Below are 23,247 nucleotides of genomic sequence, written 5' to 3'. Positions count from 1 at the left end.
GATCACCTTATGAAAACACAAACTTAGCCAACCTTTAACAAAAAGAACAACTTGTAGGGCTTTCATCAGACTCAGCACTCTTCAAGGACAGCCTGTCAGCATTTGGCATATATGAACATGGGAGATGGAACAAATCTACAGGAAATCCTTGTGCTTACTCACATACCCTCAGCACCACAGACGAGTCAAGCCACTTTTATATGTTTGCCCCAGTTCCCACATATCCCAGCCACTCGATTTCTCATGACACAAGCAGAATCTTACCTGTTATTTTCTGCAACAAAGGAGATGGCTCTGGCTCATCACAAATGACCTTGACTAGGGCCTTTTTCACCTCTTCTTCAGCTGTGTCCAGCTCTTTTCCACTTTTGAGTTCTCCAACAATGGAATACATGTACACCAGCAAGACAAGGAAGTCCTCACAGGTATAATCATCTTTTGTCCTCTCATTGTAAGACTTGATCATTGGCAGTAACTGGTTCAAAACACTGGGCATTTCTGACTCACCAATAGTCTGAAAAACAGAAGGAAGATTGTGTAAGATTCACCACATATTTTGGCTTATCATTTTGACATACTCCTGCCTACATCCACAAGTTATTATTTCTTCTAGTAGCAGTTCATTTAATGAAACATTGTTCAACATTTGCATTCTCATTTGTTAGCACATGGCCCTGGGTCGTATTTGCTGCTCAGACAGCAAAATTATTAATTTCCTACAAGTTTTGTCCTAGATTCATGATAGCAAACATCTCAGCACTTGAGAAGCTTGAGGATTAGATCTTCTCTGCATACCAGTATGACAAGAGGATGGGAACACCAGCCTCTGCAGTATGGGTAGAAACAGTACAAAGCACAAGGTCAAATGCTTCCTCTAATTTTGGGCCTCCTCCTTGGGCCTGATTTTGTACTTGAGCAGGAGTTGAAAGCCCAGCTCCCACTGACTTCAGTTGCTATTGTGAACTCTTGGCACATCTGCAAACCTGACCTTATGCTTTTAGGTCAGAAATCCAGAAAATGAGAATCAGAAGGAACAACCTGTGAAGCCCGTGGTTCTAGTGACCAGTGTGGTTTTCTAGAATAGCTCTGTAACAGGAGCAAGGACCAGCCTGATGTGTGCCCTCACCCTCTTCTCCTTCTGCCTCCTCCATAGCATATTCACTAACTTCTGCAAGTTTTCTACACATAAAAAGACTTTTTTTTAGGCAGGTCAGGCTCATTCCCACAGCACATCCATGCTGTGAGGTAAGGCAAAGGCTATGTGGAAGCAAAGAGAAGCACATGACTGATAGGTTGAAAGATGATTATAATGAGGAAGGCTGGAAGAGAAAAGGAGGGGGGAAATGAGAGTATGCTGGGATGTCCTAGGTTCTCAGTGATTGAAATTTCACTTGCTTCTTCTCACCTCCCGTGGTTGTAAAAAGGAGGCTTCAAACATGAATCCCCTGAGGAGCCACACTGACATCCACATGATGTAACACCAGGGCTGGGGTTCAGATCCACCCTGTGGGTCTCTGCCACTCAGGACAGCAGAGTGACTATTCATACCGGCAAACTGCCACCCTCACTGCATACACAGACACACCTGCCTATGAAATCTCCACACATCAGTTTTCTGCTGTGGGTTAGTTTGCAGCTCAGCAGTGGGATCAGCTGAGAAGCAGGGCCAGTGCAAGGCAACCAGGAGGATCAGGCTGCTCCTGCATGGGGAGGAAGGTGTGGGAGGTGAAAAGAACATCCCTCCACTCTTGGTGGCAGTGATCGCTTGGATCCATCCGAGAGGTCCCCTGCAACACCAGTACCCTGCCCTTTGCCCTGTGATCAACAAACAGCTCCCCGTGGAAACCTGTGGGTCAGTTAATAGTGTACAAGGTAACATCAAACTTCTTAAAATCCAAAGAGTCAAGTCTGCTAACATTTATTCTTGGTTATTCCTACAGTAACTTCAAACAGACTAGCAACGGTTAAAAGGCACCACAGCCAACAATATACCCCTTAAACAGATTCAGAGTAAGTAAATAAAATACAAACTAAGCAAATCAGAAAGACAAGTTTATACAATAACAAAAACATGCAATTAGGTTCATCACTGCTTTTAACTGCATTATTTTAGTTCTGAGCTCTTCTGCCAATTAAGGAGTTTTTTCTGAAACCTGGGCAGAGATTTTAGAGTCTGACATTATGAACATGGAAACAGAAAGTTTCATTGCCTAGCATACTCCATACAACACTTGAGGGGGTCCTGGATTTGACTGTATTTTATTTTAGTTGTTCTTTGACAACCTCAGAAATGCTAACAAGCATCTCATAAACTGTAATTTTTATATGTCCACTGATCCACCATAGGTCTCAATAGAGAAAGCACGAATTACTCAAGCTCTTAATAAACTTTTTTCCAGCCCATGCTATAGGAAACAACACTTCTGCAGACTTTGGGCCCCACCCTGCTCCTGACATACAAGTTTTGCCATGGACACATCTTTCAAGGGACTTTTATGTGGTCAGATTTTGTGTTTCTATTCAAATACATACTTCGGAGAAGAATTTTCTAACTACCCACATGCTAAATCTAACAGTAAGTGCACACTGTGGACTTGAAGCAGTAAATTACAAAGCTACAGTGGTCAAAAGCATGTGAGAGGCAAAAAGGAACATTCAGAAAACCAGAACGGGTTGGCATCCTGGGTGTGTTTGGGCACAGAGCATTAAATCACATGTACAGCAAGCATATCCAGGCACTCTTTCGCCTGTGAAGCAAGTCAATGGTGTTTGGCACCAGTCTGGCATACTCTGGCAGCTGGGCCACCCTCAAGACAAGGCTGTTGTTTCACAAATTTCAACTGAACCCTTCCTTAGTTCAGTATTACCTGTTCTCTTCTTGAAAAGTGATAGACACAAATTCTCATCTGCACACTAGTACAATAAATATCAGATCATCGAGATCCTGAAACTGGAAGAAGACAAAACTTAAGGAATTCAGAGGTATGTAGTCATCGGGAGGAAGCCGCTCACAACTAACAAAAGCTTAAACAGTCCTAAAAATCCAAGCAATGAGCATTAACCTACATGTGGAGTTATTCTGGAATAAATAACAAACTCCAATCTGTATTAATCTGAGTTCACTTTTTAGGAGGGGCAAGCCCTATGCCACATACTACTGAACATCATTACCACCTACTGGCATATCATTTATTGCCCCCTCCCCTCCCAGAACATAAATTCTTTACTTCATTCCATCTCTTAAGTATCTCATAGCATGCTCCTACAACACCAAAGACGAGTTCTTGAAAAAGCTCTATTTTATATGCACAAATTACCCAAATGTATGGAGCACTGAGGATGCATGTGGTCACATAGAACAGCAAGGTCAACAGCTTCTGCTTGAAGACAGTAGCTCCTGAAAGTACACGTGTATAGCATCTCTGGCAAACCTTCAAACATACATGACAAAAAAAAATAGGTCTAAACTTTCAGGATTATTTACTGTAGGGCAGACTAAAACTCCACAATTTAAAGGAACAATTGCCACCTCTTATCTTCAAAGTAAAAATGAAAGACGAAAAAAAAAAATCTAGTTATAATAAGCCATTAACTTCAGAAGGCACGTAGGGTCTTTCTAGGGTATGAACTTCTCTGGAATGTTTTTCCCTTATCTCTTGGGAAATGGCACTACAGAGGACTTCAAATGGAACTGCCAAGTTTCAGAGGCTATTTTGTCCAAACAGGCCAGTTGGGCTGGAGTGTGATGGAAAAAAAAAAAAAAAAAAAAAAAAAGGGACTTGCAGCCTCACTGCAGAGGACAGCTCCATAGGGAGCTGGGAAATTTGCCTCAAACAAAATCCACTGGCAGATTGTCATTATCTGGCCACCTCTGATGATTTAGGGGCTCCCTGCACTGCCCAACAATCAATCAATTACCCTCACTGAACAACCCTAAAACACAAGTTTTAAAAATGTAACTACCCATGACCCAAATTTCCTGCTGGTTATGTTGGCCTCAGGTTAGCCCCATTTGTCTATCATCAAGAGAGCCAATAAAAACAATAAAAACAGGTCAATTCTGAGCTTTCCAAAGGCTGTATAAAAACATTAATGCCGCTTAATGCAGAGCCAGCTAAGGCCCAAGCCCTAATGCCTTCTGCTCGATTGCACTGTTTGGACATTTTAATGGTATAACCATATATTCTTCAGAATCCAGGGAGAGTTTGTGATAGATTTTTGTTGGTTTCCATCTCTTTTCTCCACCTTCCTTAGTTCTTTATTTTTATAACTTAAGCTGTGTTTACTATCCCTAAGGGGCTGACGTCAATTTGCAGAATTTTGCAAAACGCCCCAAGTTTTGGCAGATTGGAGGATAGTGAAGAAAGTACAAAAATATTTTTTTTCAATTTTTAAACACTGTTCACTATACTGTGCTACAAAAGTGACATTCAAAATGTGATTTAGAAGATTTACAGGAATTAAGAGGGAGTGTAATATACTCAAGAAAAATGTTCTGTATTTCTGTGAAAAGCATTGTTTTTAGTATTAAACAAACCTGTAAGAATCTAAAGCCATATGTATCACTAGACATCTTTCACACAATAGAAAACAGAGTGCCCTGGGGAGGATGAGAAGAGGAGGGTCAGAGTTTACTTGAATTAACACGTGTCCCTGACTAAATTGAGAAAAGAACCGAGTGCTCTAATCCCTGTGCTTCCAGCCCACTGTCCTCAACACGTCATTAAAAATATTAAAGCAAAGATCAACTTCAAGCAAGTGGAATTTATTTTCTTTTAAAATCCAGGAGGAAGGAGGAGATAAATCTTAAGAGACTACTTCACTATGTAAATATTCTAGCCACTTTCCATTTAGGAAGCAAAACATGTTTAATTCCTTCAGAGGTCACATGAGTTAACAGACCTTTGTGGAACGGGAACCACACAGCTTTAAAAAAGTGAGGAATTTTATTTGGAAAAAACCCCCCAAATTAAAAAAAAAAACCCAAACAACCCCAAATCCCAGCTGCAGGTAAAAACAGCAGAAAGATCAGTCAAAATTCATAAGCCCACGGCTCTTTTGCTGCCCCATGCTCCTGGATGACCCTATTTAATAGAAGCTTTCTTGTATTGGTAATTTAGGTGGGAAAAGAGGTTTTGTGCATTATGGGGTAAGCAGCTTTCTAATGTTGCGCTATCTGACTTACCATGTTTTACACAGGTTTCATGTTTTGTGATGTTGCCATGCAGTGTATTAGCTTCCCCACTATTCAGACAAGGGCAGAATATTCTAGCTGCTAAAAGTGACAATGTCACCAAGGAAGGACCTCATGGGAGTGCAAAACCAGCTCAGATCCTTTGATGGCAACAGATCTCTGCAGCAGTAGCCATCAGTGAGAATGAAAGGCACTGACAAACTAAGGAGGAGTTTTAGCTGCCTGCAGTGCTCAGCTGCCCATAAATCAAATGCTGCAGTACTGTTACTTGCTGTTTTACACAGTTTGGCCACCTGAGATTTGGCATTTGATTGCACGTAATTTCCATATGGGAGAAAAGATGTCTGTAGTTCCTTCCCCCAAAAACCCAATCATTTCATGTATTTAGTTTTCATTAAATGGCCTGTGGGTGACTAGTGATTTGATACAATAAATCAGTTAAGTATGATCTTACCAAGCAAATGTTGTTTTTCCATATGAAGCTCCAGAAACCATTATAATTCTTGTCTTGGGCAGATTTTCATCAAAATGTACCTTCTCTTCGTCTTCTTCTCAGATTTGTGGGATATGATTGAAGAATAAACAATTCAAAACAACACAAAAAATGAAGGTCTTCGAAGTACTACACTCTCACTATTAGGAAACCCCTCTATCTGTCAGTGTCAAGATATAAAGCATCCAATTATTCAGGCAGGCTACTTGAGAAGAAGATTAAATCATTTTGATAGCTGAAGTCCACCATCTGTATATTTCCTTTTGCAGGAAGTAAGTGTGGATGCCAGAAAAATTCTAGTTTTAAACTTTTGCTTCCAGCTGGGGACAGTTGACACAGCCTCGCCTTGCAGGGGGAAGGAGCAAACTTGAGCATCTTCCTTTCTTTAATGGCAGTGTTTGTCTATTCACTTGACAAATCATACAGAAATGCTCCAAGAAAATGCACATAAAGAAAACAGCAGAGAACTAAATTGCTATTGAGACACACAGGAAACAGTAAAAGCATGGAGGACTTGTCTCCTCTGTCATTACTCTTAATGGCTCCTCTGTCCTCAATGAAATATCCCCACATAGCCAATTCTATCTCCTGTCACTTTTTCTGCACTTATCACCCACTCAGCATTGCCCCAGGTACTATATTCTCAAACTGCAGAGATAATTTCCAAGCAGCCCTTGTAGAAAAACTGTTAAAATTTTACCATAAACAAACACGAAAACCAAACCAAACAAACAAAAAAAGAAAACAAGTAAGCTTTTCAAAAGCTATTTTTAACCTGGCTCATGCTGTCAAAGACACAGATTCACATACATCCTACATGCATGCTCTCCCAATTTGCCTTCATTCTTGCCTTCTGTCCACCACAGCAGCCTCTTCCTTCTGTGCCTGCTGAAGCATTTCTGTGACTGCATTAAACCAAACCATTTTGTCCAGACTGGTTCTCAGCTCAGCTTTACTGCTTGGCCACAGAAACACAATAGCCATGAAGGCCAAGGATTGGACTGCTTCCTTATGCAACAGTGTTGGCTTGAAGCCTACATAAACTAGAGTTTAAGGTTGCCAAGATACAGAAAAGAAAATTATATAATTACCTGCTCCATTGGATGACTTCTTCAATACCCTGGCATATGGCCAGATTCTTAATTAGTGTCTATCAGTCAACACTACAGATATCAACAGACCTTTGCCAATTTATACCTGCTGAACATTTATCCAGGGTATTAGCACTTACTGCAAAACACAGTGGAGTGAAAGACTTACAACATAAAGCTTTTAAAAAGCACAACATTTGTAAGCACTTCTGGTCGAAGATAATTTTTTCATGTGTCTTGCAGAAATCCAAAAACACAGCATTGACACTTAATAGCTAATATGTGAAAACAACAAAACATTTAAACCAAGCTGTTCAAGTCCTATAGTTTCTAAAACCAAAACTAAACAAAAGCAAAGCCCAGGACAGTTCTTTCAGCCAGTAACTCCCTAGCCCATGACCATGATCTAAGCAACTGGATTCTACCTATAACCCATAGCCAAAATAGTGTATTCCAATATTTTTCTTTAACCTATATTTCTTTTAAAAAAATATTTTGAGCAACATAATTAAGATTTCCTCTGACCACTTCTATCCTGTCTTTATTGAGCACCACAGTTATCTGACAACAATTTCCCATTTTTAATCACGTTGCAACTCCTACAGTAATTTTTGTTTCTTGTCTTTCAAGAGGTAGATTCAGTTATTATGTCTGAACTGCAAGACTTACACATACATTTTGAAAAACTTTAAATGCCGTAACAAAAAGCTTCTAATAAACCCACTGATATCTAATTTTCCACAGTACAGAAATCACCTCATCCCAATGAGTTTTGCTGTCTGGGAATTTATTATTACATCATATAGTCCAGTTTTTCCCTCTCTCTTTGGAAGCCATCTAACTGTACAGCTGTGTTAAGATATTTTAATGGGTTCATGGGGGCTCAGCAGCAACAGGATACTGAAAAAAGGTTATTTAATAAGTTTGGATTTTATTAGACAAAACTCTGCAAGGATAAGGACAATTCTACTTAAATCACGCCATGTCTGACATTAGAGACTCATCAGCAAGTTAAAAGAGAGTACTTCCAACCTACTCAGTTAAAAGCTTTTAGCCATGATGGCTTCTACAGATGTGTTCAGTATAAACATGAATCAGCACGGCAAAAATGGTGTCAGAAGAATGAAAAAGCAGCACAGGCCTAGTCAAGATGAAATACGTATCAGAGAAATAATTTGGTGCTATGCATGTCAGGATTTTTTGTGTGTTTTTTTGAGGCTGTTTATTTCTTTTTATAAGCCTTGGAATATTGGGAAGACTGCCAGAAGATGGTAGGGGTTTAACACTGAGAAAAGAGCATAGGGATAACATGATATCTGAGGCAGTTAAAACTCCTATCAGCTTTGAGGAGAAAAATGGGAAAGTCACTACAAAGCAAAGGGTAAGAATCCACAGGGATAGAAAACAAACACAGGAGTATAAACCAAGCAAAATATAGTACAGTCAAATTAGTAATTCAATAGTGCAGACCATATCTGCAGAAACAGAGGATTCTATCCTGGGAGATGGTTACTGAAAAAGATTTGAAAGCTGCTTTGGACAAAGAAAAGGACATGAATCCCTGCTTAGATCACTAGCTGTAACCTTTCACAAGTGGACTAGGGACGGCAGGTAGGGAATGATTGCTTACTTTCTGACCCAACACAAGAACTAAAGGGCAAGAATTGAAGCTGGAAAGAGCCAGGTTGAAGAGCAAATTAAATGGAGGTAAATCTTCATGCAATTTGCTCAGATGTCAAAATCCTTGCCAGAGGTGGTTGTGCTGCTAAATTCTTGAGTTCACAAAGATGATGGAAAAACTCACAGGGGAAAAAAATTCCATCAAATGTTAGTAAATACACAGAAACCACATCTGTTCCACAACTCAAAATGGTTGAAGCTGGGTGAGTATCATATAACCTTGTCTTCTTCTCTTTATCTTCTGCAGGCAGCTGCTTTTAGGTATGGTTAGAAAAAAACAAACTAGCTCAGCTACATTTTTGATCCAATCCAGAATGGACATATTTATCTAAAAGCCCTGGCAAAAGGACCAATATTACTTCAAAATACAGTATTCGGTGGAAAGAAGTAGGGAAGCAGGTTTATTACAGTATGTGGCACTATCGTGATTAATTCTAACATATTATGATCAATTCCAGTGTCCACATTTCTAAGAAGCTGTGGAAAACTAGAGATAATGTTGAAGAGAGTTACAAAACAAGTAAAAGACTAAATTTCTTCAGAGTGAGAGTTCATTTATCAAAAGGAAGAATAACAGTTTACATATGTCTCTTCATTCAGAAGAAAATTTCAGAGTATGAGGCTGATCTTGGATCTAGTCAAGAAAGTCATAGGAGAAATAAGGGAAGTTGAAACTATGATTTTTTCAATTCTCAGGGTAGCGGAGATTCTCTCAGTGTACACATTTCAGAAAGACTTTGCAGGGTGAAAGGACGGAAAACAAGCAGAAAGCACAAACTCAGTGGTCTCACGCAATAAAACACTGTGCATAAGATGCATCTAGTGAATAAAACCACAAACCCTTTGGCACAGCACTCAGTTGCAGTGAAAAGAATCGTGAACTGCAAGGGACAAAACAATTCAGAAATAGCAGAAAGGATAAAGGTAATACGTACTGAAATACTGGACATACTGTGAGAGCTGGCACACAGCAGTATGTTATAAAAGGAGACTGTTAGCCAAAATAACCCCGTCTTGTGCCTTTTCCTCCACATCCATGTCTTCTGAGGCATCTCTTCTCTCTCAGTCCTTTTTATCATCCTATACTCCTATAACAGTCTAACATCAGATGTCCCAGAAGCTCCTCAGGGTTGCTGAGAAACCTCCTCACTTTTGCTGACTGGTAAATCCATGGTGGCCGCTGGTTCAGAAACAGAAAAATGAGATGGCCTGGGACAAGGCAAACTAGGAAACAAGTCTATTCTTAATAGGCGAAAAAGGAAGTGGAGCCTATACAACTGGGTTAATTTGAATAAATTTGTTTTCTTGTTGCTGTTGTCTTTATTCTTTGTGTATTACCTTAGCATCAAACTTATTAAAACAAATCTAGTTGATTTATGTCCCTAGAAATTTGATACTAACAGACAATTGGGCTATCTATCATACATTGCCACAAACACCAATGCCAGCAAACACCAATGCCAGTTTGTGCCAAAGCATCAAACAAATCACATTTCCAATGAAGTCATGGCTAAAAAAAACCTGAAAGCTTTTAGTGATGCTTACAGATTATAAAATATACTGAATAAGGGCACTATTTGACTAAAACATATTTCATGGTATCCCTGGGATCCAGCTTTTTGTTGACAATTTCAATGGAAATGGACGTAAATCTGACCAAAGCAGCATTCTCTCTCCCCGTTCCTTTTCTTCTCTCCCTCTTCTAAAAATTAAGAAACTTCATGAAAATTGGTCACTAAGATAAAATATACCTGCCAAAAACTGTTGGAATTTACCAAAATACTAGGAGTTGAAAATCCTATGAGCCAAGACACTTGAAATTAACTTAAAAAATCAACTTGAGTAAGACAGCCATCTGAGACTAGATACTGGATCACGTTACTGCATTTTACAGATTCAAAGCTAAACAGTAGCTAACTTTGATATATTTTACATGGTATTTAAACTATTTTATACCTTGGTATGCAGATAGACAAAGACATAATACATGACATTAAACCACAAAGCAAAAATATATGGACATGGGAGGCTTGCACAGGAGAAGATCCCACTGCTCTGCCCAGAGTCCCAGATGGAACCACAGGAAGGAGACAGAAAGGCAACACAAAGACACGCAAAGGCAGATTATCAGTCCACTGCAGAGCACCACGACTGTAATCAGTACAGTGAATGTTATCACAGTAGAGTACTGACATTTCCAGCCCTTGTACAAGGCTTGCTATGCTTTAAACAGGATTCAGGCTTTCATGGTGATTAAAGGCAGATGTCACACGCAGGAGTGAGTTTGTAACTTATGAGCCTTTTGTGTGTGGAAGGAATCTTTCATGGACAGGACAACTTCACCAGAGGATGCTCACTGTGGCATGATTTGCATGAGGAAGGACACTTGCCTTCCCTTTTTCAGGTTGTGAAGAATAAAGTAAGCGTAAGTAAACAACTACATCTTATTTCTTCCTATGAAATATCTGAGGTTAAAACCTTAATTTTCCTATACAGTTTTTCACTGCTGTTACAAACTTATCAGGTTACCATCTTTTGGAGAACGGCGAATGGCAGAAACAACAGCGATACTTTCAAGTAAAGAACGCATGTTTTTCCCTATAAATGTGCAAGAACAGCAGCCACAATGGCTACTGATCATACATCTAATACAAACCATCAAGTGAAATTCAGCCACAGGCAAAAGAGCACTGGTTTTTCCACTGTAGTAATACTACAGTGAAAAACATTCTAAAACCTCAGTCTTCTTTTAATCATCTCATTCCATCCTGGAAATATTTTCCTGCTCTAGAAGCTAATAGTTCTCTTCTCAAGCACAGCTTAACTCAACAGCCTACAAGCTGTTTCTTCAGCATCTTAACCAATAAGCAGGAATCCTCAATGCTAGTATTCACAGGTGGTGGTGCACAGACTGCAGGCCACAGGCTGGGCACACCTGTGCATGGGTATATGACCATTTTAGGATGCCAATTATTAGAAAGTATAACCAGCACCTGCTTGCCAGTCATGATGCTCCATGGCCCTTGGCCCATGTGCCCTTCCCATGACTGGTATGCAGCAAGTCCTCTCCTTTTTCAGCACGTCCATGGTCTCCTTGTGGGACAGGCCTATGCTGGGTTGCACTGGCAGTGGTTTTGCAGCTGGGTCCTTGCTCTAGATGGAGAAGAACTGAGGCTGCTCTCCTACCAGCAGCTGCACAGGCCATGTGAGGGCATCCTGGCTGCCAGAGATGGCTCCTGCCACGTCCTCTCTATCCATTTGTCCAGCATGAGCTACAACTAGAAAAACAATCCCAGCTTTCTGTCCCCTGGGATTTCCCTCCCACTCAGCCGAACGCCTGAGTCAGCATAACTATCCCTCATGATATCACATTTGTGCAAAGGGAGCCGACTGGAGCACAAGACATCTGGTCCCAATATCTAAAAACACTTAAATCATGCATGTCATTCCAAACACTTAAGGCCTTCACAAGTTTTCAGCTGCTTTCATTAGATTTCCTAGTTCCTTCATGCAGAAAGGATTTCTTATGTTCAAGCTCCACTCCGAGTATCTGGGGAAATGCATATTCCATATCATTTTATCTAGAAAAAAAACCAAAGCAGCCTTGAAGATAAACCCAGAAACATCTTAAGCTACCTTTGTATTAACTATTTTTAAAAAATTATTCCAGAAAAATAAAAAAATGTGCTGAGTTGAGTTACAATTGAGATTGTAAATCTTGATTTACAATTAAGATTTCAGTAACAGGCCAAAAAAGGCGGTTGTACGTACTAAGTTAAAAAAAAAAACAAACACAATAAAAAACCAAACCCAACAAACAAACATCACCACCCTCCCAAATTCAGTTGTCTATGCTAGATGGTGAGGTACAAAGATATCTTCTAGCTCCCCATTGTGCTTTCTGGTATGAGAGAAAGGAGGAACGGATCAGGGGTTTGGCACCAGACTGAGAATCTAGAGACAGACACTTTCATGTCCGACTGAGCTTCTTGCTGCTTCTCCACCTGCAAGCAGCAGTAGCTTCCTGACACTACCAAGTATTAATTCAGGTGCTCTGATAGTCTGATGCCAAGTCCCAGGCATGAATAATAATAACCAGTGCAGTTAATAATTCCCTTTGCAGCCTCCACATACACTGCAAGTCATGGTACATTGACACCAATACAGCACAAGCCCACTCTGAGCCTGCTATAGCCTGTTTAGTTTGAGTATCAACAGCTGTCCAGGGACAGAGCTCAATATTAACTGTCTTCTCTTCTTCAAAAGCCAGGATGGTTACATCTATCTACCTTGCAGTCCCTGTTGCACAAATCTCATGCAAGAGAGAAAATACAGTACTTTGATATAATTTCTATTCTTATCTGGCTCCTCACACCATAGGGTTGGAGTGCTTCCAAACTCTACCATATATGGCTTCTACTGCAGTCTGCACATACCACTATAACAGCAGAAAAAAACACTAATTTCTTTTTGACAGCTACTAGAAAATTCTTCACCTCCTCTGCAGCACAAAATGCTGCTGATTTTCTACCAGGCTGCCTATTAGTCTGCTCTCAGGACATGAGAATCAGACATTTGGGGTGTAAGTGATATTCTGCATGGAGACACTACAGCAGCAAAAAAGAAGAGGTATGAGAAACCATGGTTTGAATGAAAAAATCCAGAGGATCTTGGTTATATGTTACAACTCACAAAATACTTTAAGCAATTTATCTGAGACTTGGATCCTATTTTGAAAGGCAGACTAGTATTACAAAGATCTTCTAGACATTGTTTATTAACATCAAGATGAAATATGAAGAGCACTTTCTGTTAAATCCAGGATCTGGACAACTCTTGTAACATGTACTCTAAACAAACAAAGTAAAATGGTATTGCAACAGCTAGAAATAAAATTGTGTGTCGATAGTAAAAATACAAATATTTTTTACTGCTCTAATGTATGCTTAATCCTTTTAAAAATAAACTTCCAAAATAACATAGTCACAATTAAGTTTCCCCCAAATGTTACGAGTAGCTACTCCAGCCGTCAGCTGGGACCCTCACATCCCAGACTGCTTTCTTAGTTTTACCGGAGCAAACATTCGACCTTCCCAGCAGACAGTTCTACAGGCCCCAGCAAAGATCACAAAACCCACAAAATTTCTATGCTACTGTTTAAGAATGGCAGCATCCACCAGGGGAAGGGGGTGGGTGGAAATAAATCTAGACAGAGTCGTTTTCTCTTTAAAATCTCACTTTTTAAATAACCACTAAAAAAACCCGCCAAACGAAACCAGTCTCAGGACAATCTTTTCTTCTGCTTCCAAATAACTTCCCTCCACCACCTCAGCCATCGCCACTTTTGTCAGATCTGGTGGTCTCACTGTTCTACCCTGAGCTGTATTTTAATTAGTCAGAGCATTGAGAAAAGATTATTGTACAAATATTGGCGAATCTTCAAACAAGAGTACATGCTGTCCATTTTACTCACAATGAAAAAGCTCTTAAAGAGATTTTGATAAAGATTTGCCTCCTGCTTGCAGCCCACATTTGTAATGTTTATATAAGTGGGGGATATAAATCTTTTTCAAATGAACCCCACAGTTTTTAAACCAGCCTTGTTATAAACTGCCTGTTTCCGTTTTGCCTGCCTAAGCAAGCAACGCAGAGCCTGCGAGGGATAGACTGGAACTAATTTAATGTGCTCCAGGTTTAATCCCCATCCTCCCAGCTTTTACTGGCAGATTTTACACAGAGGACTACTGCTGACTTTAACAATGATTCATGTGATAAGTGGGTTTTGATTTGTTTTTCCACATCAGAAAACACGCAACAGAAATGCCAACAAAATCATTTTAATAAAACATGATCGAGTCAATGCCAGATTCAAAAAAATAATTAAATTTTGACACAAGAACTGTTTCTCTGCGCTTAAGGGTGCTTTGAATTTTTAAGGTGAATTACTACATTGCTTTATGCAAAAGAAAAAAGAAGTCTGTAGACCTCTACAATTGGTTTGGAAGGAAGGCAATGCACGCTGCCATTAATCAGAGAATCACAGAGTGGTTTGAGTTGGAAGGAACCTTGAAGATCATCTAGTTCCAATCCCCCTGCATGGGAAGGGAGACCTCCCAGGAGACCAAGTTGCTCTAAGCCCTGTCCAACCTGGCCTTGAACACTTCCAGGGATGAGGCATCCATGACAGCTCTGGGCAACCTGTTCCAGTGTCTCACCACTCTCTCAGTAAAGAATTTCCTTCTAATGTCTAACCTAAACCTACCTTCTTTCAGCTTAAAACTGTCCCCTGTTGTCCTTTCACTACACGCCCTTGTAAAAAGTCCCTCCCCAGCTTCCCTGATGCCACGTCAGGTGCTGGAAGGCCGCTGTGAGGTCTTCCCAAGGCCTCCTCTTCTCCGTGACCACCGCCCCAGCTCCCCTCAGCCCGCCAGCCAGGAGCGGTGCTGCAGCCCGGCGGCGGGGCGGCGGGCCCTGCAGGTGGCAGTGTTGGAGCGCCGGAGGGAGAGGAGCCGCCGCCGGGAAACCTGACCCAGGCCGAGCTCTCCAGCAATTTACCCGGAGAATTCTGCTGCCTATGACAGCGAACACGCTTCTTTCTCTTTTTGATTTTTTTTTTTTTTTTTTAATTCGCAGGAAGAAAACATGTTAATTAACACCCAACCCTGAAAAAGGCATTTATACAAGTAATACATGTTTATTTTTACAAAACGTAGCTGAATTACTTACGCAGAGACCATATAGTTACTATTTTGCAATCATCTTGTTACTAAATTCCTTGCCTATTTACATAAAACAGATGTTTCTCTGACAAACCACATTCCTCAAATAAAAAAACCTAAGTCACTATATACTTCACGTCCAAAATGAATGATGATGCAAATCTATGGCACAAATGTTCCATTAGCCACTAGAGGCAAACATGTAAGTGAAGTGCAACAGTTTTCTTCTATTTAGCAGAACTCTTGTGAGAGCTTAGGTGATCCTTGGCAGAAGTGTTAGAAAGGGAAAATGAAGCTACTTAGATTATATCCACTGCCTTCAGTGGCTTTCCCTGGCAGAAGCCCACTAAATTTCTTCACCAGATCTTGACACACAAACCAGTCCACTGAGCGGACAAACGCTCCAAGAATAGCGATCCACATCCCTCATTCCAGCAGGAGAACTGGCTCCTAGAGTCTTTCTCCCCAGTACTCAGTTCCCAAAGGTTTACAAGAGGAACAAGAAGAATGATTATTTAACTATGTTATTGATCATTTCAAACTCACAATCTTTTGGTACACATGTTGAAAGATATGGGGAATGTGCATTTGCTGTTACCAAAAGAAGAAATGATGATCAGAAACATTTCCCAAAAATCTCTCAGTTACTCTTAATTCTTATTGCTGTTACCAAAAAACAAAACAACAAAAAAACCCAAAACAAACAAACTAACCCACTAGTTTTTTGGATTACTATAGCAACAACAATATCTTACACTTCATCTGAAAGGCTGAATCCATGGAAGATGCCTGAAGGTTACATTCATTTGGAACAGGCTCTGAAGCTGCAGTTACGAGCACGGAAAGCACACAGCAAAGAATTGTTTTTAAATAATAGGATGTCCAAACTTGAATGGGATTTGTAAGAGCTAACCTGGCTTTCAAGCAGTAAGCAGCTCTCTTCAGAAACAGCACAACCATTTTATTTTCTTAGCTTTTCTTTTCAGTGCAGGCTATCAAATACTGAGCCAACTGCTAAATAACCAATAATTGGTCTTAAAGGACGATTCCACTAGTTCTTATCCTTGAATTAAGTCACATGTTTCACTGGCCATCACACTCACCTAAAAATACCATAAACTTAGAAGACATGGTTATTAAATTTCAATGTCCAACCACTTGAGAAATGCATGTGGCAACTTTAGTAATGTGAAATTGAAAGAAAATACCCCAGAATGACACATTACACTTAACCTTTACTTATTGGTCCTTCCAAGGGACACTGTGACCCTAGAAGAGCAGTACAGTTTTAGTGCAGAGCAGCTGTGTTTCCCTCTCCTGACAACAACAGGGCACTGCCACAATGCCCACAGTTCTGGCATCCAAACACTGGTGCACTGACCACTGGCAAGGGTCTCTCACAAGCTACTGTCAAAACCCCCACATCCACAAAATCTACACTGGGTGTCTCAAAATCCTCTGCCTTTAAGTTGCCGCTTAATGGCAAAAATGATTACATGTAATTACCATGTATAAAAGGATAAACATCTGTGTGCACACCAAGCCTCCTGCCAACACAGCCAGAAAAACTGATACATATAAGAGGGGAAAAAAAAAAGTTAAAATACTATTTTGGCTCCATCTGGTACTGTAAGCTGCAACCAGCAGTGAGCCTTCAAAAGACATTCCTCCCAAATCACAAGTTCTCAACTTACAAAGTTCTCTCCACATCAAATAACGTGGCATCATCGTGTGCTGACATTTAACTCAGTTTGCAATAGTTTCCCCAAAAAATCCTATTATGTAAATAAATAAATAAATAGAACTAGCATGACCAGTCCACCATTTCAACACTACATAACAAGAGCAAGTCTAAGCCAGCATTTATACCTGTGTTGGATTATTTTTTTTTTTTTAATTAAGGGGGGAAAATAAATCCCTTACAGTACCTATTAAATTGCTCACATAGTTTTTCCCAACACTCATCAGTAATACCCCCTAACTTCCAGCAGAGGTTCACTTCACACACCTAGTATCCCAAGGGCTAGCTGAACCCAGGCCCATGGCCACATAATTGAATTCAGTGCTCTCACCTTAAAGCAAGGGCCAGATTGACAGCATAGTGAAGCAAAAGCCCTTATCTACACAACTGATAAAGTAAGTATGCAAAAGCTCAAGAGGTGAAGGGGTAGACCAAGCTCCCTTACTACTCAGTCTCTGCCAATTTGGCATCAATTAGATCCCTAAGAAACAGATTGATATTCTCAACAGCTAGGATGTAACAGCACCCTTTAAACCAAGGACCTTTAAACCATAAAAGTTTATTTGTTTATTGCTTATCAAAAAAAGTGACAAACTGATCTTCCAACCATGTATGTGTCTGATGTTTATTAAATCATTGGTAATGATAATTGCCTGACTGCAGTATTCATGACACACTGCTTTATCTTTGAAATAAAGATGTAGTTTGCCAGCTCCGAAACAGACTTCACAACCTCAGGATTTTGCACTGTTGGTGGAATTTTAGTGTTACTTCTACCAGGTCTCAAACTTTCCAGAACTTAACTCTTATATTTCAAGCTATGAACTCATGAAGAACAAACCTCTCTCTCAAGAAGTATTATACCAAAACTTTGTAAAAAATCACAGTGCCAAATATAAACAGCTGTAAAAATTAAATTATCAAGTCAATGTTACTGACAGTACATAACTGTTCCCTAGAGTGTTTATTTTGTTCATAAGAAGCTGTAGATGTGTGAAGAGCTGAAAAAGAAACTTCACCTATTTTTCTCAGGAAGTTTTTCCCCAAGAGATTTTTGTCAGAATGGCTCTCCTGGTCTGTATAACATCCTTTACTTCTCAGTCTTCCATGCCTGCTACATTATTCAGCTGGCAGACTGGTGAATTATGAGGTTATGAATAAAATGATGCTCAGAATTGATATGAAGACTACACTTAAAATGTGTTTTTAGACGAAATGCAAAAGCAGTTTGCTTCTCAACAAAAAATGACAAGCACATGCTGAAACTGATGTGGAAGGCCTAAGGGATGACATTCACCGACAGTGAAGAGCACTTGGAAATTCTGCAATGGGTGGGGAGAAGTTGGGAACGACAACAATTAGAAATGTTTTGGAAGAAGAAAACATTTTTTTTGGGTAAAAGTTAATTTTTACTGTGCCAATCACAATTTAAGTTGAATTTAGGTTTATTTTTCCTTGTTTGGTTTATGATCTCATCTAGTCATCAAGGATGATTGATGATGTTTCAGGATTTGGGGCCTTGCCAGTTGCAAGTAAAAGGGATTTATTTTCCTTTAGTGCTATACTGCTGCCATTAACTACAGCCCTCCTCTTTTTGTTTACAGCCTGTCACTGAAGCCACAGCTTTATTTTAGTGTGGTGTAAGCTCTTGTCTGGGGTTGACAGCGTAAGTGTTCTAGCAGAGTCTTCGCACAATGAGCATCACTTTGCATAGAAGGCACACAAACTTTACTTCTGAAATGATCCCTGCCACTGCTCCAGACAGGATTGTCTACTCCCATTTAAACATGGACTTAAAAAGCCATACTTGAGCAATGGGCACTATAATTTTCCTTGTGGTAGAACTACATATATTTAATCCCTTTAAAAACAAACAAACACAAAAATTACTTTGACCTTTGCCTTGGCGCAAGGATTCTGATTGGAAATGTGTATTACATTTCTAACACACTGTAACTGTGTCCAGATGAACTGGGTCAGATTTATGTGCAATTAGGAAAAAAGGAAACCAAAGTAATTTACTTTTCATGTTTGTTAATATCAAAACATCTTGTAGTGGCCTTAAGTTTTAAACTGAAACATATAGAATAATACTAATAAAAAAGAAGATTAACTGGAAAAGGAGTGGTCTGCAAAAAACTAGATTAAATAAATACCATGACTTTCTCACTTGCATTTTTTCTGGTTTAAAGTATTCAAAAATGTGTGTCAGTGTCCCCACTTTGTCTGTTCATAAACCACAGGGAGGTTTTTTTGCATGAACTCTTCAACCTGAGAGTTTTAGCAGAAAAGCTTCTTTACAAGGCTTAATTAAAAGCAGGTTTAAGTTGGAGCCCTCACTCACTCTGGTTTTTATTTTGGCCTTCTCTCTGTGTCAGAAGTCAAGTCCCAAAAGAGAAATGAAGTTCATTATTGAGTCAGGAGAATATTTTCTCCTTCATTCTAAGCCCAACTAAACATGTTTCAGGTTTGAGCCTGGCTTTAGGTACCTCCAAATGAGATTTTATATTATATGCACCTAAGGGTGAAATGTAAGATGATGTTAATAATGATTCTTAACTTTGCCCTACAGAATAAATAATGTGTGAAAAGCACACTGCAATCTCCTTTGCATTCAACTGATTTCGTACTGGGAACCGTATATTCTAAACAGATGGTGCTCACAATACGTATGCTTCACATCATGAGAGGTTCATGATAAATGCAACATCATCACCATGAAGCATGGGAAATAGTCATGCAGTCACACTCTAAAATGCACTGAGCAATGTACCAAACCAGAAGAGTACTGACAGATCTGCAGGCAAGCATGCAACTTCTTCCAGAATGTTTTAAGTAATAGTTTATTGGTGAAATTTAATATTGGATAAATACTATGCTAGTGGTTTTAAAGGCATGCTCTCCTCAAAAAGCAAGACTATATTTTAGCATAAATAAATATAAATAATAGGGTTCCTAAAAATGTAATAGTTTTCTTCCTGCTGTCACTTATTCCCACATTGCCTAGTCTAATGAAAATAGCTACAAAGAGATACACATCCAGTTTGGTGCACTATGATTTCACCAGAACAAGGATCTGTGGTCATTCTGGTGCACGGAACAAGGACCAATAATGAAACTGCTCATCAATGTGGTGATCAGGAAAGGTATTATGTTATCTTTGGTGGTTTTGTAACTGGACAGTAGGCACAGCCCAGTGCATCCCATTTGCAACCAATAGCAGAAACAGATGCAAGAGTGTGATATTTGTCATAAGCACTTCTAAGAATAAAAACATGGCGATGTTTTCAAAAGGCTCTTGAATGGTCACCAGATGTGGAGCACATGTGGCCCCCGAATGCAAGAGAATAATGAAATAATAAAGTTGAGTCAATATAACATATGCCAGTAATTACACCAAGATGACATGCAAATGTTTTAAAAACAAAAATATGTAAATTATTTTTAGTTCTTCAGCACAGAAAAACAGGTCACCTGGTCATCCATGAGGTGCTGTTTCCATAGCCATTTGAGAACCCATCTGCACGAAATCTGTTGTGCTCTCTGTAGGCAGCAGTCTAGCTTTTGTATTTAAGAGTGAAAAGATCTACAGGTATCCTCTGCCTCTATATATTTTATAAAAATAAAACTCCCATGAACAGCACATGCAGGAAAAGTACAAGATAACTAGTGCCCAGCACAAGTGCTTTACTGATGTCTTAGAACTGTACATCCTCTTCAACTTACAGAAGGGACGCAGAATGAGAAAGGGCACACTACTTCTTTTCTTCTCTAAGCCTACCCATCACATACGAAAGAAATCATTCACTTTCCAGTAGTGATCACTTCTGATAGAGATCTCCCTCAGGCTATGGATAAAAACCAAACGCACACAGTGATAGGCTAGGAAACAATAAATTTCACAGAGGCAACCAAACCATTTGCAGATGCTGACATTTGGAGTTCAAACTAATAGCTTCACACAGGTTGAACTCATACAGAAAATGTTTCATACCATGTAGCTGCAAAAACTTGGTGAAATCAGAACCTATAGCAAAACACTGAAGTTTTGCATCCTGCTGAGTTCTCAGCTATGATGAAATGCATGGTGGCTTCCCAGCCTACATGTTTCTTGCCAATACACGCAGTCAGACCCTGCCAATTAAATGCTGGCACGTGTACCTTCAGCACATTCAACCCCTTCTCTGCCACAAATAAGCAGATGAATCTAAAATAGTATGCAGACAATACAAAACTTTGCCTTCATCAGTGATTGGCACTGCCTTGAAGTAACAGCAGCTTACATCTTTGTGTATCTGCTGCCATCTCTGTAGATGAATGAAAAGATGCATTGAACCATTTCCCTTCTACAGTAGGTAGTTTCTCAGCATTTTTTTCCAGGGGACACAGGAAAAGAAACATCAATTTTCCAATAATTCGGACAAAAGCCAACTTCTCACTAAGACAACCTTGGAGAAACAGTAGATAAGAGGACACAGGAGGTGCTACCCAGAAGTTCTGCAGAACAACTGTGGAATACAGGACACTCGAGTCTTGTGTGTTGTTGACTCCCTGGGTACCAGGGTTTTTTTGAGTAATTCCAGAAATGAAACAACCTGGACAGAAAATCCATCTAAAATCTGAGGAAAAATATACAAAGAGGAGAGGCAGGATAATTCAACTAAGTCAAGTGAGAACCTTTAGAGAGCTTTTCACTTGGCTTTTGCTACAAGAACATATATTTTGAGATGTATTTCCATGTATCATATAGTCACAATCAGAAGACTTCTGCACAGCCAAGGCTACTGTCCACTACAGATAAAGAACTTTATGTAGTGGTAAACGAGAACAAGAACTTTTTAAAGTTAGCTTTTTAAAATATTTTTTGTGGTCATTGTTCTGCAAGTAGAGGCTTTCAGAGTTTTCTCGTAACTGTATCTGTTAAAACAGATAAAAGAATCTATGTTTTATAAAATGTACTTTCAAAATCAAACAGAACCAAAACAAATCAAGCCAGTGAAAGCCTGGTCACCAGGGACACCATTGCCATTTTTAAAGTATCAATTAATAAAAAGGCATTTGAGGAACCATGTCAGTCTCTTGGGGAACCTTTATTTTAACCATACTCTGATCCTATCGGCAACTGAAAAACAATATTCTAAGCAAATGCATTTAGTCCCTACAGCATTTGATAGCCTCACTTAATGCTATGCCTACATTTTTCCAATTTTAATTCTGTTATCTTAAGAAATTCAGAGAAAAACCTAGACTTTTTTTTAAATGTGAAGAAAACACTCCTTAATTTTTATCAGAGAAGAGCTCTTCTGCTCCTCTTAGGAAAGGCAGCACTGTTATGTGAGGATAAGTCAGATGAAACCATGAAGTATGTCTGAATCCTTTGTTCATTATGATTTAGCAGCAACTTTGCCTAGACTTGGGGATGGGTAGAGACGAAATACTAGAAGAGAAACTAATGCATAGAATTAAGTCATATTTGGAGAGTTTCTCATCTCTGGTACATTACCTTTTCCTATTCTCTTCCTAATGCCCTTGTTAAAAAGAACTTGAAACTTTTCCCTTCCCCAGGTAGAGACCCAGACTACCATTTATTACTTATCCATTACCTACATTATACTCTCCTGAAGAATAAACCTACATCAACCTGACAGCTGTGCTGAATGGCAGTGGTTTATGGACTAAGCCATTTATTTATCGTAACTACAACCATATGTTTTAACCTGCTACAAAATTATGAAATACTTCCCATCAATAGTCCAAGTTAGAGTTCTACACTGAATTGCCTAATGTGAACGTACAGCATTTCTGAACTCCAAACAAGCAGAGTGTGAGGAGGTAAATAGAAGTTAACTGTATTCATGCCTTATTAGACACAGCTGCACAAACGGGCTGTCATATTTCATTAGAAAATACCGTGCAAATTTTATGTGTGCACAGTACCCTTCATTTCTGCAGGCAACACGACTACTTCAAATTACAGGAACATTCACAGAACCATATGCTATTTGTTTTAAAGGCACACCAAGACAAACACCCTGGGATGGGGTGGTGCGGGGGGGTACATTCAGAGAGAAATTTAGTTTTTCCTTCTGTGCCTACTACATTTTTAATTAACGAAGCATTCTTATAGAATATCTGAAAGAGTAAACACAGAGATAGCAACTACAGAAGCCTCAGACTAAGTAAATGCAGGCCACTTCTCCTAACAGAACAATTATTTCCTTTAGCTTTTTTGGGGGGAGGATGGAGGGCAAATGAGAGAAAATCTAAAGAAAGAAAACCACCATTAAAAAAACCCAAAACTCTCCATTTTCCAAGAATCCTCAGGAAGA

The 23,247-nt window shown here is 39.5% G+C and overlaps 1 protein-coding gene across 1 annotated transcript in view; it reads right to left on the bottom strand.

Moving 5' to 3' along the window:
- The window catches only part of SCFD2 (sec1 family domain containing 2), a 198,953-nt gene that overhangs the window by 111,413 nt on the left and 64,293 nt on the right, over positions 1–23,247 (bottom strand). The window contains exon 5 of the mRNA XM_051619182.1: positions 265–514. Within this exon, the coding sequence (XP_051475142.1) occupies positions 265–514 (250 nt within the window). The remainder of the gene's footprint in view (positions 1–264; positions 515–23,247) is intronic.

The sequence above is a fragment of the Apus apus genome, chromosome 4 (assembly GCF_020740795.1).
Source record: "Apus apus isolate bApuApu2 chromosome 4, bApuApu2.pri.cur, whole genome shotgun sequence".
NCBI lineage: Eukaryota > Metazoa > Chordata > Aves > Apodiformes > Apodidae > Apus > Apus apus.
The sequence above is the reverse complement of the archived record's forward strand: the minus strand, read 5'-3'. Positions and strand labels throughout refer to the sequence as shown.